The 14,461-nt window shown below is 45.3% G+C and overlaps 1 protein-coding gene across 1 annotated transcript; it reads right to left on the minus strand.

Moving 5' to 3' along the window:
• Positions 1–5,424: 5,424 nt before the first annotated feature.
• Positions 5,425–13,786, minus strand: C1QL1 (complement C1q like 1). Its single transcript, XM_074220603.1, has 2 exons — positions 13,128–13,786; positions 5,425–5,673 (listed from the first exon to the last, which is right to left on the minus strand). Exons 1-2 carry the CDS (start codon positions 13,725–13,727, stop codon positions 5,494–5,496), a joined length of 780 nt encoding a protein of 259 aa, XP_074076704.1. The 5' UTR covers positions 13,728–13,786; the 3' UTR covers positions 5,425–5,493.
• Between the last annotated feature and the right edge of the window lie 675 nt (positions 13,787–14,461).

Here is a 14,461-nt window from a genome sequence, read left to right on the forward strand (position 1 = left end):
GAAACAGTAATGGTGATTTCTGGCAGAAGCACATGGCTTGAACCTGCTCAAAGGCTGTCATTGAACTTTGACCTCTGGTTTTATAGGCAATGTGGTCTCAGAACCTAGGTTTCTACTCAGAGAAGGGAGATTTCCTGGGTACCATTAACTTTTTGGTTGCCTTGTAGTAGTCCCAAGTTTTAGTGTTCCTGAGTTTGCAAGTATAATTCACTTGGTTCCTATGTGGCATCCTTCTTGGAGAACAACACCGTGAGTGATTTGAACCCTGAAGGTTTGATGAGAAGGGGCTTGTTTGTTTGGCAAACTCTGAATTATATTTAACTTCCTAAGGGAGATTTCAACCACAGGGTGATATCATTAGTCTTAGGGAGATTGTGTAGAACTCCAGGAAAGAGAAATTCTCTAAATGACATTCTTTCACCTTAGCATCAGCCCCAAGGACATATTCCTTGAAAGAATGGGGAATGTAAGACAGGTGTAATGAAGAGATGGGAATCCTCTTCCCTCAAATGGAGCTTATTTGAATGCTTTTTGCTTTTCTAGAGGCAGCTAGGTGGTACAGTGGATAGAGTGTTGGATCTGGAGTCAGGTAGACCTGAATTCAAATGTGACTTCAAACTCTTACTAGCTATGTGACCCTAGGCAAGTCATTTAACCTCTGTTGTCTCAGTTTCTTCAGCTATAAAATGGTAATAATAGTAGCCCATACCTCCCAGGGTTGTTGTAAGGATCAAATGAGATAATATTTCTAAGGTGCTTAACACAGTTTCTAGGACACATTAGCCTATAATAAATGTGTGTTTCCTTCTTTCCTATTAGGTGATAGGCCCCTATAAGTTTTATCTCTTTACATATTTTCTGTGAGTTGAAATAAAGGCAGTCCCATTCTCTGCTACTCACACTTGGGGAAAACCTAAACATGAACAATATCTAAACTTCATGTATATCTATTTCATAGAGTGAACCTGAGAGTGGGATGCTCAGGGGAATCATAGTTTTATAGCTGGAAAGGACCTTAGAGTTCATTGAATCTAACTCTGTCGTTTTTATAGAGGATAGTGAAGACTGTTCCAAGTTCACTGGTACAAGATATATTCTATCTTTTGCCTAGAGGGAACTCTTGAAAGTATTGCTGTTCCAGTTATGAGTTCACATCCTCTTCCTCAGCCAAGTTAGCTAAAAGACTCAAGAGTGAGATAGTGCTAGGGGTAGGGTGGAGAGAACATCTCCTCTGGGGGGATGATAAGGACAAGTGAAGACTTTAATACTTCTGGAGATCTGGGATCTTCAGGGTCTGGTAGGATTAGAGAGAATCAGACAGGCTAGACAATGCAGAAGGGAAATTTTAAAAACAAAAGCTACAGGGCAGGGGTGAATTCCCTGCTTTCTATCCAAGGCCTTAGGAAATGACAAATAAGAGAATATTATAGGGTATAAACATAATCAAATCTCAATTATTGGCGGTGTTGAAGTAGAGAAGTATATACCAATATAATGAGAAGGGCTTTAAAGAATTAGTGTATCTTACATCTGCAATGTGATATGATTCTCTAGAGGAGAAAAGGGACAGACCATAAAAACAAAAGACAACAACTTTAACATGGGTTTGGAAGATTAGAAATACATTTTTAAGATGGTATCTAGATGGGGCCATAGCGTATGGGTGCTCCAGGATGGGGATGTAGGCCGGAGTAAGGAAAATCTGGGTTCAAATCCAGTCTCAGACACTGTGTGACCTTGGACAAATCATTTAACCTAGCCATTCCACTATAAAGTGGAAATAATATTAGCACCTACCTTCCAGGGTTAATGTAAGAATATAACATAATATTTATAAATGCCAGCTTATTGCTGCTGTTATTATTATTATTATTATTATTAGGCATAGTGACAGTGAAGTTGTGTTTTCCCCTTTCATGGGACTTAAACAGTGGTGATATCTGCTATAATACCAGTTCCTACTCTTCCCAAGGAAAAAAGGTAGAATGAAGAAGAAAGGACATAGGATTTAGAGTTGGAAAGGCCCCTAAAAATCATTTAGTCAAATTGCCTTATCTTACTAGTAGGGAAATTAAGACCTGAAGGGAAATTAAATGACTTGCCTAAGGTCATACAGCTGATGTTAGAGCCAAAATTAGATTCCAGGTCCTTTGACTTCAAATATGGTATTTCTCCCCATACTCTGGCTGCCCTCTGGCTGCTAAATGCAGTTTTACCTAGAGCAGCTCTATCAAAGGCATCCACAGAACTTCTGCCTGCTGTAAGACTGAATGCCCAGGTCTAGGGTAGCCATAATTTCATCACAAACAATGATTTTTTGAGGAAGCTAGTTTTGGGTATCTACACAGAGTGAAGTGGCTTTCCTGACCCCAAAAAGGAGACCCCCCCTGAAGTTTGAGTTATCCATGGCAAATTCTAATGGCCTCTCTTAATTCCCATTCTTTGAGTGTGTACTTAGGGAATGCAAATTCATTTTAGTATTAGCCTGAACCAAAAAAAATTTAGAAAGAAATCCATAAATGAAAAAATAATTAATGCTCTCCATTGGCAAATAAAACTAAATTCTGCATTACTTTGTTTTTTTATTTTTATTTTTTTTAGGTTTTTGCAAGGCAAATGGGGTTAAGTGGCTTGCCCAAGGCCACACAGCTAGGTAATTATTGTTTGGGACTGGATTTGAACCCAGGTACTCTTGACTCCAGGGCCGGTGCTTTATCCACTGCGCCACCTAGCTGCCCCATCTTGTTGTTTTTTAAATTCATACTTCCTTTTGTTTTTAGGGTGGATAAATGAGAATTGGGTATATTTATGCTTCATTTTAGACCTGGAAATGACATATCTTCTTGGAATAGATTGTGATCTTGATAAAAATGGACTCTATCTTGGAGGTACCAATCTCCCCAGATTACTAAACTAGAACTTCCAGCATTGGAACCCTTCCCTACTCCTGCATCTTACTTTTCTCACTCCTCCACTTCTTTCTCCTTCTTTCTTTCTTCAGTTAAGTTGGATTCAACTATCTCTTGTTCTTGTTCTTTTAATTTTCAACTAAACTCAAAACCTGTGACACTGAATTTAGTTGGTTTTGTCTCCTGATAGGCTTTATGAAACAAGACCAATAGGTTTTGAAGAACAAAATCAATGCATGTAGGATAGGAAGGGAAACTGTCAATTGGGAGAAAAAAAAATCTTTTCATCAAATATCTCTGTTGAGAGTCTGTTATGCAAGATAGATAAGGAATTAACAGAAATATATAAATGACCATGAACCATTCATCAATAGAAAAGTGGTCAAAATATTTATAAACAGGTCTCAAAAGATGAATTGTAAACTATTAACATCTGACTGATTGAGCCAAATAAGGAAAATACTAATCTAAAATAACCCTGAGGCTTCACCTCACACTTAGAAAATTGTGAAAGATGACAAAAGATGACAACAGTCAATATTAGAGGGCTTATAGAAAGAAAGGTACACTAATACACTCCTGGTGGAACTAAGAATTGGTCCAAACACTCTAGAAAGTAATTTGGAGTTCTCAGAAAGTAAGTGAACTGTCCATACCTTTTGACCCAGAGATTTTCCCCTCCTAGGCATATATCTAAAGGCTATACTAAGTAGAAAGAAAGGTCCCATATATAGTAAAATATTAATTGCAGCACTTCATAGTGCTGAAAAAAAAATAAACATCCATTGATTAGGGAATAACTAAACAAATTATGATGTGTGAAAGAAACAAGGAATATTAAGAATGCAGATAAGCATTTATATGAAACTGAATGTTGTGGCAGCTAGGTGGTGCAGTGGATAGAGCACCAGCCCTGGAGTCAGGAGGACCTGAGTTCAAATTTGACCTCAGACACTTAATAATTACCTAGCTGTGTGGTCTTGAGCAAGCCACTTAACCCCATTGCCTTGCAAAAACCTCAAAAAAAAAAAAAAAGAGAGAATGAAACTGAATGCTGTGTGAATAATCAAGCTTGGGCTTAGAAAAGTCTATACACTAGTCTTCTCTCATTTCAAAAGTGGGAGAGAGGCAGGATTCTGGTGAGGTATTTTGGCAACATAAATGTATGTATGTATGTATGTGTGTGTGTATGTATGCATTCCTGAAAGAGTGGGTAGAGAAGGAGTGAGGAATAGATCTGGAAATGAATGTGATAAAGAAGTCATTGGGCATCAATAATTTCTTTAAAGGAATGATGAGCAAAGACAAAAGCATTGACCATCAGATTGTTTTTCTCCTCTGCCTTGCTGAGATTAGACTGCTGTAGGTGGAGTTGGATCTGGATGGTCCAATGTTCTATCTTGGACTTGGTAATTGAAATAATCTTTTGGGAGCAGAACTGTCTTCCACACCCCTCTCTCCCTTTGAAATTTCCCCTATGTAAATTCTTTGCTCTCGATATCTCACATTTCACTTTGCTTTAATGGGAAAAAACAGTACCCCTGCAAGGTTCCCTGAAAGTCAATTCATCTGTATGGGTTTAGTCTGGTCTAAAGGCAGAGAATGGACAAGATGACCGCTAAAAAACCCTGCCAGGGTAAATGAAAGTAAGTAGAGTGCTTTTCTCAGTATCTCGGGGCTCAAGGACAGGGTTAGCCAATAGAAACTGATGTCCAAAGCCCAGAGCGTTTGAACCATCGAAGATCAGTGCCGGAAGAAATCGTCTGGTCCAAACGTTTCCTTCCATAAATATGGAATTCACTTGTTTCTCGGGAGGCAGGCCTTCTCACCGTCACCTGTTTTCCATCTCTCAAGGCTCAGGATCAGGGCCACGCCGCGCCCCTCTCCCACCCTGCTCTCACTCAGTCTCCCCATCTCTGGCGGACGGGAGGAGGAGTCAACGGGATGGACGAGTGGTGTTTTTATTATAGCTTTGGTCAGATGGGGCGCGGCGGAGCCGGGCCAGGGGCTTTGGGTATCGCTGGGGCCAAAAGAATGGGGGAATGAGGAAGGCTCCCCGGGACATTTCCAACCTTGACCTTCCCGGGATGAGAGGCAGGGAGAGGGAGGAGCCCCTGTGGAAAAGAAGCTCACCTTCTGATCATTTCTCCTCCCTAGCCTTCCCCCTGGATTGGGAGAATTGGGAGGGGGACGCGGCACTCTGAGACCATATTACAGTCCTATTATACATAATATACAGTGCGGAAGGGGTGGAGGTCTTTTTAGCCCCGAGACCAAAGGGGTGGTCTGGGAACTAGAGCTATCCCGGGGCCCTAGTCTTGCTCCTAAAGTCACAGGTGTTACAGCAGACTCAGGCTGCCTCCGTCCTCCACCCCCAGCCCCTTCTTTCCTTTCGGGGTCTGGCAGGGGAGGTGGGGGGTAGGGAGGGGACAAGAGGAGATCGGGGACATTCCTCCTCTCCTCCCGCCGGGTCGCAGTGAGAGGGTAGCTCGGAGGTTGCCCCTAGGGTGTGGTGGGTGGGAGGGTGTTGGGGAGAGGCGAGGGAGGAAGAGAAGCCCTGCCCCCCGCCCCGCTTTGCCGGGACTCAGTCGGAATAGATGATGAAGCCGGAGAAAGTGCTGTATTTGTTACTGTTGCCGCCGTGCGCCTTGCCGCCGTCTAGCTTGATGAAGACCTCGTCCCCAGCATCCAGGTGCAGAATCACGCTGTTGCTGGCATAGTCATAGTTCTGGTCAGCGTCCTGGGCGATGGCGCTGGCCCGGACCTGAGTGCCGGGCGGAGGAGGGAGAGGAACGGGAGGCAGGGGGTGCAGGGGAACCGGGAAAGGAGAACAGGGAGGAGGAAAGGGGCAGAGGGTTAGAGACAGACACAGAGGAGAGGGAGAGAGGATGAGGTGGGGAGTGCGGGCAATAATAGAAGAAAGTGAGGAAAGAAAAAAGGCAGAGGGGGAAGGAATGGAAGACAGGGAGAGAGAGAAAGAGGGACAGAGAATGGGGGAGAGAAATTAGGGGAATGAATGTCACAATTCTTTTAATTAGTGCTGTTGTAGAGAAGGGTTGCACCTCTTGGAAGACAGAGGGACAGAACATTACCATGGTCCCTTCTTTCCCCTCCAATGGTTTTTCATTTACTTGATCAGAGGGAAACAATTGAAGGAAAATAAGGTGAACTCATCCCCACCAAAAGAAACAAACAAGCCATACATAGTCTATTGCTCTTTGGAGTTAAGATGGAATCTTCCTCTTTGGTTTGCCAAAGAGAGTAGGTGGGGAGTGGTGCAGAAGAAGAGGGGACTTGTAGACAGATTTATCCCCCCATCCCTTTTACAGAGAACCTTAAACCAGTTCATCTCTAGGCCCTCTTTAGCTCTGTTGTATTTTGTTTTATCCTCAGATACTAATTACTATAGGGAAGGAGGAGGGAATCAGAAAAACTTAAAATTCTTCTCTTCCTCTCCCCTCCCCTTACCCCAAATGACTGAAGGGGGAACTGGTATTACATTTTGTTTTATAGCTGAAGAGTCATTTTTATTACTTTCCTAATCAATTATCCCATTCCATAATAACAATTTCTTCCATATATACATATAAATAAAACATATTTAGAGAGTATAATAGTCATCTAAGGGATTTTACCATCATTGAAGCTCATCTGATTTTCACAATCAACTATGAAGTGATAGAGTATTATTATTTCTATTTTATAGACAAGGAAACTGAGATTCCAAGTTTATAATAATACATCTAAATTCTACATGATAGTTGGTGATAGGAACTAGGACTCAGTTTTTCTGACTCACCAGTTCAATGATCTTTCCAACTATATATATATAAAAGGCAATTCTGGTAAGGGAGTCTTTTCACTCCCCAAATAATCCACAATCTACTTTTTGTTGCATTTTGGGTTCAGATACAGTCTTCTTCTTCTTCTTTCACTTTGCAGGGTAATTGGAGATGCTAGTTTCAAACAAGATTAAAAACTATATTAAGACTTAGGGACACCTTGTATTTGAAGAATGACAATGAAGAATTTCCTCCATATCCAACTTAAAAGGAAGCCTCTGGAAGGGTTCAGTTTGCAGGCCCTACCTAACTCATGGTCAGGGATATGATCACATGGTTTCTTCCCTATAAGATTCTCTTTGGAGTTGTCTCCTTCCTTTCAGGGTTAGAAGGGAAGAGACAACAAAAGGGAATGAGGCATCAGCAGCTCAGGGCAGGGAATGGAAATGTCAGTATATTTTCTCTCTCTGGTTCATCTTGAGACTTTAAATCTCAGGATCATGTGTCTGCTGGGTACTTTGTTTTCTGAAGGTAACTATAAGAAATGGAAAGAATATTGAACTTGGAATCAACCAAACCTGGGTTGGAGTCCCAGCTGTGTTACTCACTAGAGATATTTGACTGTGGGCAAGTTGTTTCATCTGTAAAATGGGGAAAATATATGTCATACCTTCTCTGAGGAACAAATGAGAGAATACAGGATATCCCCAAAGTCTTGGCATAGGTTTAAACTAGTAAAGCTTTAATATCTATTTATGTAGGATTGGGCTAAATGGCCTCTGACATCCCTTCCTATTCTGAGACTCTATGATTTTTACAGAGAGACAGAATGGAGAATTTGCAATAACTGTTTTAACTACCCTCAATTTTTCTGTAATAGGGCTGAGGTCACCTCCTTTTGATCAGATCCCTAGAAAGGAAGCTGACATATAGGAAGCAGTGTATAAAGATATTAAACTTAAAACCAAAACAAGACTTTGGGGAAAATCTTGCATCTGAAGCTCCCTGACCCTCACCTGCTGGTGTGACAAAGGGAAGAGTAACCATTACCTCACTCATCCCATTCTGAAGGGTTGCCCTCACTCTCTTCCCTGTCTGCAATCCCTCTCATGGAAATGTCCTTTTGAGTTTCTGAGTTGTAAGTATTGTGAATTCTAGCTGTGGCCTTGGGGAAAGATAAGTGTCCCCTACCCTACCTTTTCCTAGAACAGTTGGGGGGTCACCCTGACTCTGAATCCTAGGAACAAGGGTCATTCCAGAATGTAAAAAGAAATAAGAAAATTTCAGATATAAGAGAGGCATTTAGTTCACTATTCCTACCTATAACCCTAGAAATATTTGTGATCAATTAAGGGAGAAAAATAGGCCTCTCCTGATCTGTTCCTTTCCATAATTCTTCCCAATCTACTCTCCCTCCAATTTATGATCCTTAAAGTAGTCATTTAAGGGGCAGAGTACTGCTAGAAAACTGACTGCCTCCTATAGGCCCAAAGAATCAGTACAGGTCAACGGTGGAGTGGATTTGCAAATACTTGCATGCCATTAATTTAATATGAGAACACCCAAATTTTGGTCTATTTTTCTCTAACACATTCCAGGCTGTAAAAAGCTTCTGGTTGGATTCACAATCATTCTCCAGCTGGTTGCAAGGGAGGATTAGAAAAAGGGTGGAAAGACTCAGTTTCTTCATCTGGGAGATGGGTAAGAAGATTCTGTTTTCACCCTTGATACTTTCAACTTAGATTTTCGATATGATAAATAAAGATTTTGGGGGCATGGTGGGGGTTAGGTTTGGGGAAGGGTTTTGAAATTCTGAGCATCCCAGAGAAAAAAGTAGTTAACTTTTGGTGTTCTCTCCCTGTTCTTAGTATCATTTATTATTATTATTATTATGTGTGCATTTTGGTACCTCTGCTAATATATTACTGATATTCATTTTCATTACTCAGATTAATCTGGCATTAACTCATTAAGACAGTTTATTTTTAATAACCAAATCCATTTTAATATTTGCTGAATGAATGATGTAATAACCTTGCATTAGCAATCTCCTGGTGATATGACAGACATCTAGAAATATTATGATAATTATTTATTAATTACCGTGGTTGTACCTGAAATTATCCTGATTGTCTAACCAAGTATCAAGATCATGCCATTTCTAGTCTTTAGGACAGGGAACTGAACCTCAATAACACCAAAGACAAAAAGGAAAAAAAGGGATTTGAGTTTACCAAATGATATGATGAGGAAGATCAGGAAAGGGAATAGAAGACAATCATATACTTGATGTCTGGTAGTCAAGTGAAGGTTGAACAACCACTTGTGGTAATATTGTAGAGAATATAACAGAAACTTGCAATTCCATAAAACTTTAAGCTTTACAAAGTTTACTATCATATCTGATCCTTACAACAATACCCATTTTGCAGATAAGAGGTTTAAGTGAGTTGCCCAGGGTTACAAAGCTACTTATATTTGATTTAAGTAGGATATAAGTATATGATGTGGGATTTGAACTCCTGTGTTCCTGACCTCAAGTTCATGCTGCCCTTTCCTGGAGGGTTGGGCTAGATGACCTCCAAATCTGAGATCTGATGATTCCCATGGAGAAAAATAATAGGGAATTTTCAGCAACTGCCCAACTGACCTTATTTCTAGCAGGAATGGGATCACCTCCTTTTGACCAGTTCCCTGTAAAACAAACTAAAAAACAGGAGGCAGTGCATAAAGAATTCTGGAGTAAAAAGATCTGGGTTCAAACAATTTCTCTGAAATTTTTTGACTTTAGGCAAGTCAATTAATCTCCCTATAAAATGAGAGATTGGGCTAGATTGACTTTAAAATCCCTTCTTATTCTAGGTCTCAGATGAAAGCTTAAAGTTATGGAATAAGCCCAGAAAAAGGTGACACAATGTTACCGGGTCAGTTGAAAGCTGGAAATTGATTCTCAACCTAATCTTATTTCTTGCAGGAATTTTTGAGTTTATACATTTATACATTTATTGAAATCTCTTTAGTCAGCAGGTTTATTTGGGGTTGACCTGCCCTAGACTTGAATAGCTACTTTAAAGAAACCAGCCACTGATAAACTGCTTCAAGTATCTTGACTCTTGATTGGACATTTTGTCCCTTCATTAAACAGATACTACTAAGGGTCTAGATCTGTAGATGGTTTCTCAAGCAACCTTTCCTAAGTCTTCTACTCCAACATAATCTTACTACAGGGTAAATGTATTTCACTTGCTTTGGAGAGATATTGGGACTGCCTTCCCTCCAGCACCACTATTCAAATGGATTTTGGGTCCAGGGCTCTGACATAGTTCACCTCTCATAACTAGTCATGACTGAATCTTCCCTTAGCTTTAGGGGTAAAACATACACTCCTGAACCCACTAGAAGGAAAGAAGTGGGCTTTTTTTTAATATTGACTTCCTCAATTTTTATATTGCCTTGCCTCAGTCTCCTCTTTAAAGCACATTTTAAAATTCTTCCCTTTTCCCTATTAAAAAAATCTTCCAAAATCAGTATTGCAGAATTCCCAGACTGAAAGGGACCTTAGAGATCATCTATTCCAACTCATTCCTTATTCAGAAGAGGAAACTGAGGCCCAGAGAGGAGAAGAAACCTGTCCAAGGTCACACAGTGATAGAATTAGGACCAGAATCCCTCTTCTTTTAGTAACTAATACTGATTACAGATGCCTAATTCCTTTTTATGCTCCATACCCAATAGACCTCCATACCCCATTATATACTCTAAGATTTTAAGACCCTTCTCTTTAACTCCTATAAATGACCTATAAATTTGTAGTGGTGGAAATACCCTCTATTTTGTAACTGCATTGCCTAATATATGACTGGGTCAGAGCCAACACTATACTCCCTCCTTCCCTTTACTCTACCCCCATCCCCCCACCAAGGACCCAGTCTGGGTGTCTATGACTCCCCCAGTATCTAAGGACCTATCCATCCCTTCCTTTGAAATAGTCCTGGGATATGGGGTGGTGGTCAGGGAGATGGGGTGGTGATCAGGGAGATGGGAGCATCCATGTATAGCAAGCAAAAAGCACAGGCTGGACGTCAGAGATATGAGAAGCAGTCAGTAGCAGAAATGAATAGCCTGCCCAGAGTATCCAGAATACACTCCCAGCAGAAGAGAATGAAGACTCAGGAGAGACCAGCTCCTGGAGAATGATTGAAGCCCTTTCTCTCTAGCTTTAGGGGAGAGAATGGGGGGGGGGGCTGAATGGAAAGAATTCCGCTTCTCAGGCAACAACTTTGGCTGTCTTAAATCTGCCCCTCCCCAGTTCCTCTCTTTTTCCCCTCTCTCAGTCTCTGCCCCCTATCCCTCTCTCCTCCTATTCCTTTTCCTTTCCCCCTTTCCTTTCCTTCTTCTAAATCTTCCCTAGGGGCTAGTCCTAGGTGCCCACATTCTGAATTGTTCTGAAAGATGGAGAGCATACTGACTTGGGGCACAGTCCATTTATTTCCCACCCACCCACCCAAACCTGATTAGAATGAATATCATGAATTAGTTACAAAAGGCCAGTTTAACTGGGGTGAGAAGTGTGGGTCAGGACTAGTGTCAAGGTCTGAGACTGACAGTGTGGGTGGGGTTATAGGCAAAGATAAAAGGTGTCTGTGCCTCGAAATGATGGGACTTTCTCCTCCCCTACTGGCTGCTTGCCTGAGTCATTCACTGGTCCTGAACCTCTCCCCATCCCCAAAGAGTAGGGCCCTGATTTGCCAGGCTCTGCCCAGACTGTGCTCCTCGCCTGGATGTAAAGCTAGTGATGGAAGTAAGCTGTCATTATTGCTCCAGAAGTGATTTTAGTGTATTTTTTGGCATTAGGCACCTTCCTTCAGGTCACCCAGTGTGGGGCAGGGCCTGGGAAGGGTGGTCTTGGTCAATTGTCTTGGAAAGACCAAGCCCACAGCCCTTCATCCCAATCCCTGCAAGCTCTTAATTCAAACTTTCATTGGGGGAAAAAGGAGAAACTTGGGGCTCAGCATTGAAAGGTGACATTGCTGAATCTTTTATTGCTGATTAATAAGCAGAATTGCATTCTAATCAAGGCTAACCCCTTACAGGACCTGGGGTAGCCTAGCTTGCCCAATTTAGCAACTGAGGGCAGAGATGAAAGGACAGTAAAAAAGGATGAGACAGGCACACAGACACATCACTATGGCTTTTGCCTAATCTCTACCCCCTCCACCTTTAGCTGTACTTATGTTCAGGCAGACAGACAGGCAGGCAGAGTCTGAGAAGACAAGGGATATTGGAGAAAAAAGACTAATCTGATACTAAAGTCCCAATGTCATCCCTCCCCCTTCTGCTCAGTTGCTTGAGAGTCCTTTTCTCCTGCTCCCACAATCTGAGGACTTAGCTTGACCACACATCCTCCCTCCCACCATCAGTGGACAGCCATGAGGGACATTTCGGCCCAGGCTCAGTCAAAGGAATAATTATGAAATGAACTGGTGGGGGGGGGGTAGGCGATGGCATTAAAAGCTTGGAGTTTCTGATCTTCCTCTTTCCTTCTCCCTCAAGGTGAAGAAATCAGTCACAGTTGCAATTTCTTCCTGCATTTCTAAGTGCCATCCCAGGTTTATGGGCTCCTGGGGATTGGAAGTAGGCAGGCAAAAGGGGAAAGACTCTCCTGGGCAGATTTTTGGATGCCACCCTTCCCCCCAAGCAAATAAGGAGGAGAGAGGAACTGCAGCACAACTCAGACACCCGCAAGCCCTGTCTCTGGGAAGCAAACTTTTCCCACAGGGACTACCCTACTAGGTCCTGGGAGATAGGGACAGGGTTAGGTGCAGATTCTACTTGAAAGAAGGTCAGTTAGCAAGCCCCCAAGGATTGGAAGGCCCTGGAGAGTGGGATTTGAGGTCTAATGATCTGTGAGCCCTGGCTATGCTAAGCCCTTTTGATTCTAGTACCTGCTTCACCGGCTGTCAACGTTCCCTCCCATCCCAGCTCACAATCCCTTCTGTTTCCTGCCTCCTAGCACCCCTGCTCTCCTGACCCTCTGGCCCTGCCTATCTCTAATTCTCCCCTCAACGGTCTCTCTTTAAAGCCCTTGGGTCCTCCCCACTCATTCTCAGTGCCCACCTGTCGTCCTGGTCTTCGGATTCTAGATGGGAATTGAGAGATCCTCTTCTCCAACCTACTTATTATATAGAGAAGGAAACTGAGATCCTGAAAGGGGAAATGACTTGTCCAAGGTCACAGAGGCAAAGAGGACTAAAATCCGGGCTCTTACTCCGAATCTACACACCGTGCCCCCCCCAGCTCCCTATTCCCAGTCACCTCCCCACCTCCATTCCCTGATACCCACCTACCTCGGAGACCCTGTGCTCAAGTTTTCCGGTTCTCAAGACCTTGCCCCGGGCCCCACTGCACCCCAGCCCCAGCCTCTCCTGGTCCCCACCTGCCCGTTCTTGCAGAGGTCGGCCCACATGCTGGTGCCATCCCCTCCTCGCATCAGGACGTGGTAGGTGAAGAAGTAGGTGCCGGGGATGTTGCACGTGAACTTGCCGCTGGCCGCATCGTAGTTGTTCCCCAGGTTGGTGACCACGTCGTCGAACTTGAGGATCTCGTAGCCCTCGTGGGGATTCTTCAGACCAGCGTAGAAGGCCACCCGGGGCACCGTGGTGTAGGTGGCCGTGCTGATGGCCCCGTTGCCCCCGGGGCCCGGAAGCCCGGGGGGGCCCGGTTTCCCGGGCTCGCCCTTGTCCCCGGGAGGGCCCGCGGGGCCCGGGGGGCCGGGGTCCCCCGGAGGTCCCGGGGGGCCGGGCTTCCCGGTTCTGCCAGGCTTCCCCTGGGGTCCCTGCACCAGGGTGGAGGGCGGGGGTGCGCCGCCGTGCTCGCTCAAGGCCTCCCCGTCGGGGCGGGCGGCGGCGGTGGCGCCCGGGGCCCGGGCCGGGTAGGGGTCGCACACCATCCGGCAAGTGCCCAGCATCTCATAGTGGCCGTCGGGGCCGCCGGAGCTGACCAGCACGGGGATCAGCACGACCAGGACCAGCAGCATCACCACTCCCACTGCGGCCGCCAGCAGCGTCTTCCTCCCGGCGCGGAGCCTAGCGAGCGCCGGGCCGCCCGGTCGCGCCGTCGGGGCAATGGTGCCAACGGGGCGGGGGGGCGCCGGCCGGGCGCCCGTGCTCAGGGGCGGGCCTGCGGAGCTCCGGGCATGGGGCCGGGCGGAGCGCGCGGCGCGGCCGAGCCCTGCTCCCTCCTCCCGCCCTGCCTCCCTCCCGCCGCGCCGCCCGGACTGAGCAGCGCCGCCGCCCGCTCTCCGCCTCCCGCTGCCCCCCCGCCCCGCGCCCGCCCCGCCCCCGCCGCCGCGCCCCCGGCCGCGCCCCCGGCCGCGCCCCCGGACTCTGCGGCCGCGGGGGAGGCGGAGGACCGGGCGGGGCCGAGGCTCAAGCGGGCTGCGGAGGCTGGGGCCCGCCTCCCGGGAGGGGAGCTGGCGGGGAGGGGGGGGAGAGAGAGAGAGAGAGGGGGGAGAGAGAGAGAGAGAGAGAGGGAGAGGAGAGAGAGGAGAGAGAGAGAGAGAGAGAGAGGGAGAGAGAGAGAGAGAGGGAGAGGAGAGAGAGAGGAGAGGGGGGGAGAGAGGGAGAGAGAGAGAGAGGGGGGGGGAGAGAGAGAGAGGGGGGGGGAGAGAGAGAGGAGAGAGGAGAGAGAGAGAAAGGGAGAGAGAGAGAGAGAGAGAGAGAGAGAGAGAGAGAGAGAGAGGAAAGAAACCAACGGACACAGTGAGAGACA

The sequence above is a fragment of the Macrotis lagotis genome, chromosome 2 (assembly GCF_037893015.1).
Source record: "Macrotis lagotis isolate mMagLag1 chromosome 2, bilby.v1.9.chrom.fasta, whole genome shotgun sequence".
NCBI lineage: Eukaryota > Metazoa > Chordata > Mammalia > Peramelemorphia > Peramelidae > Macrotis > Macrotis lagotis.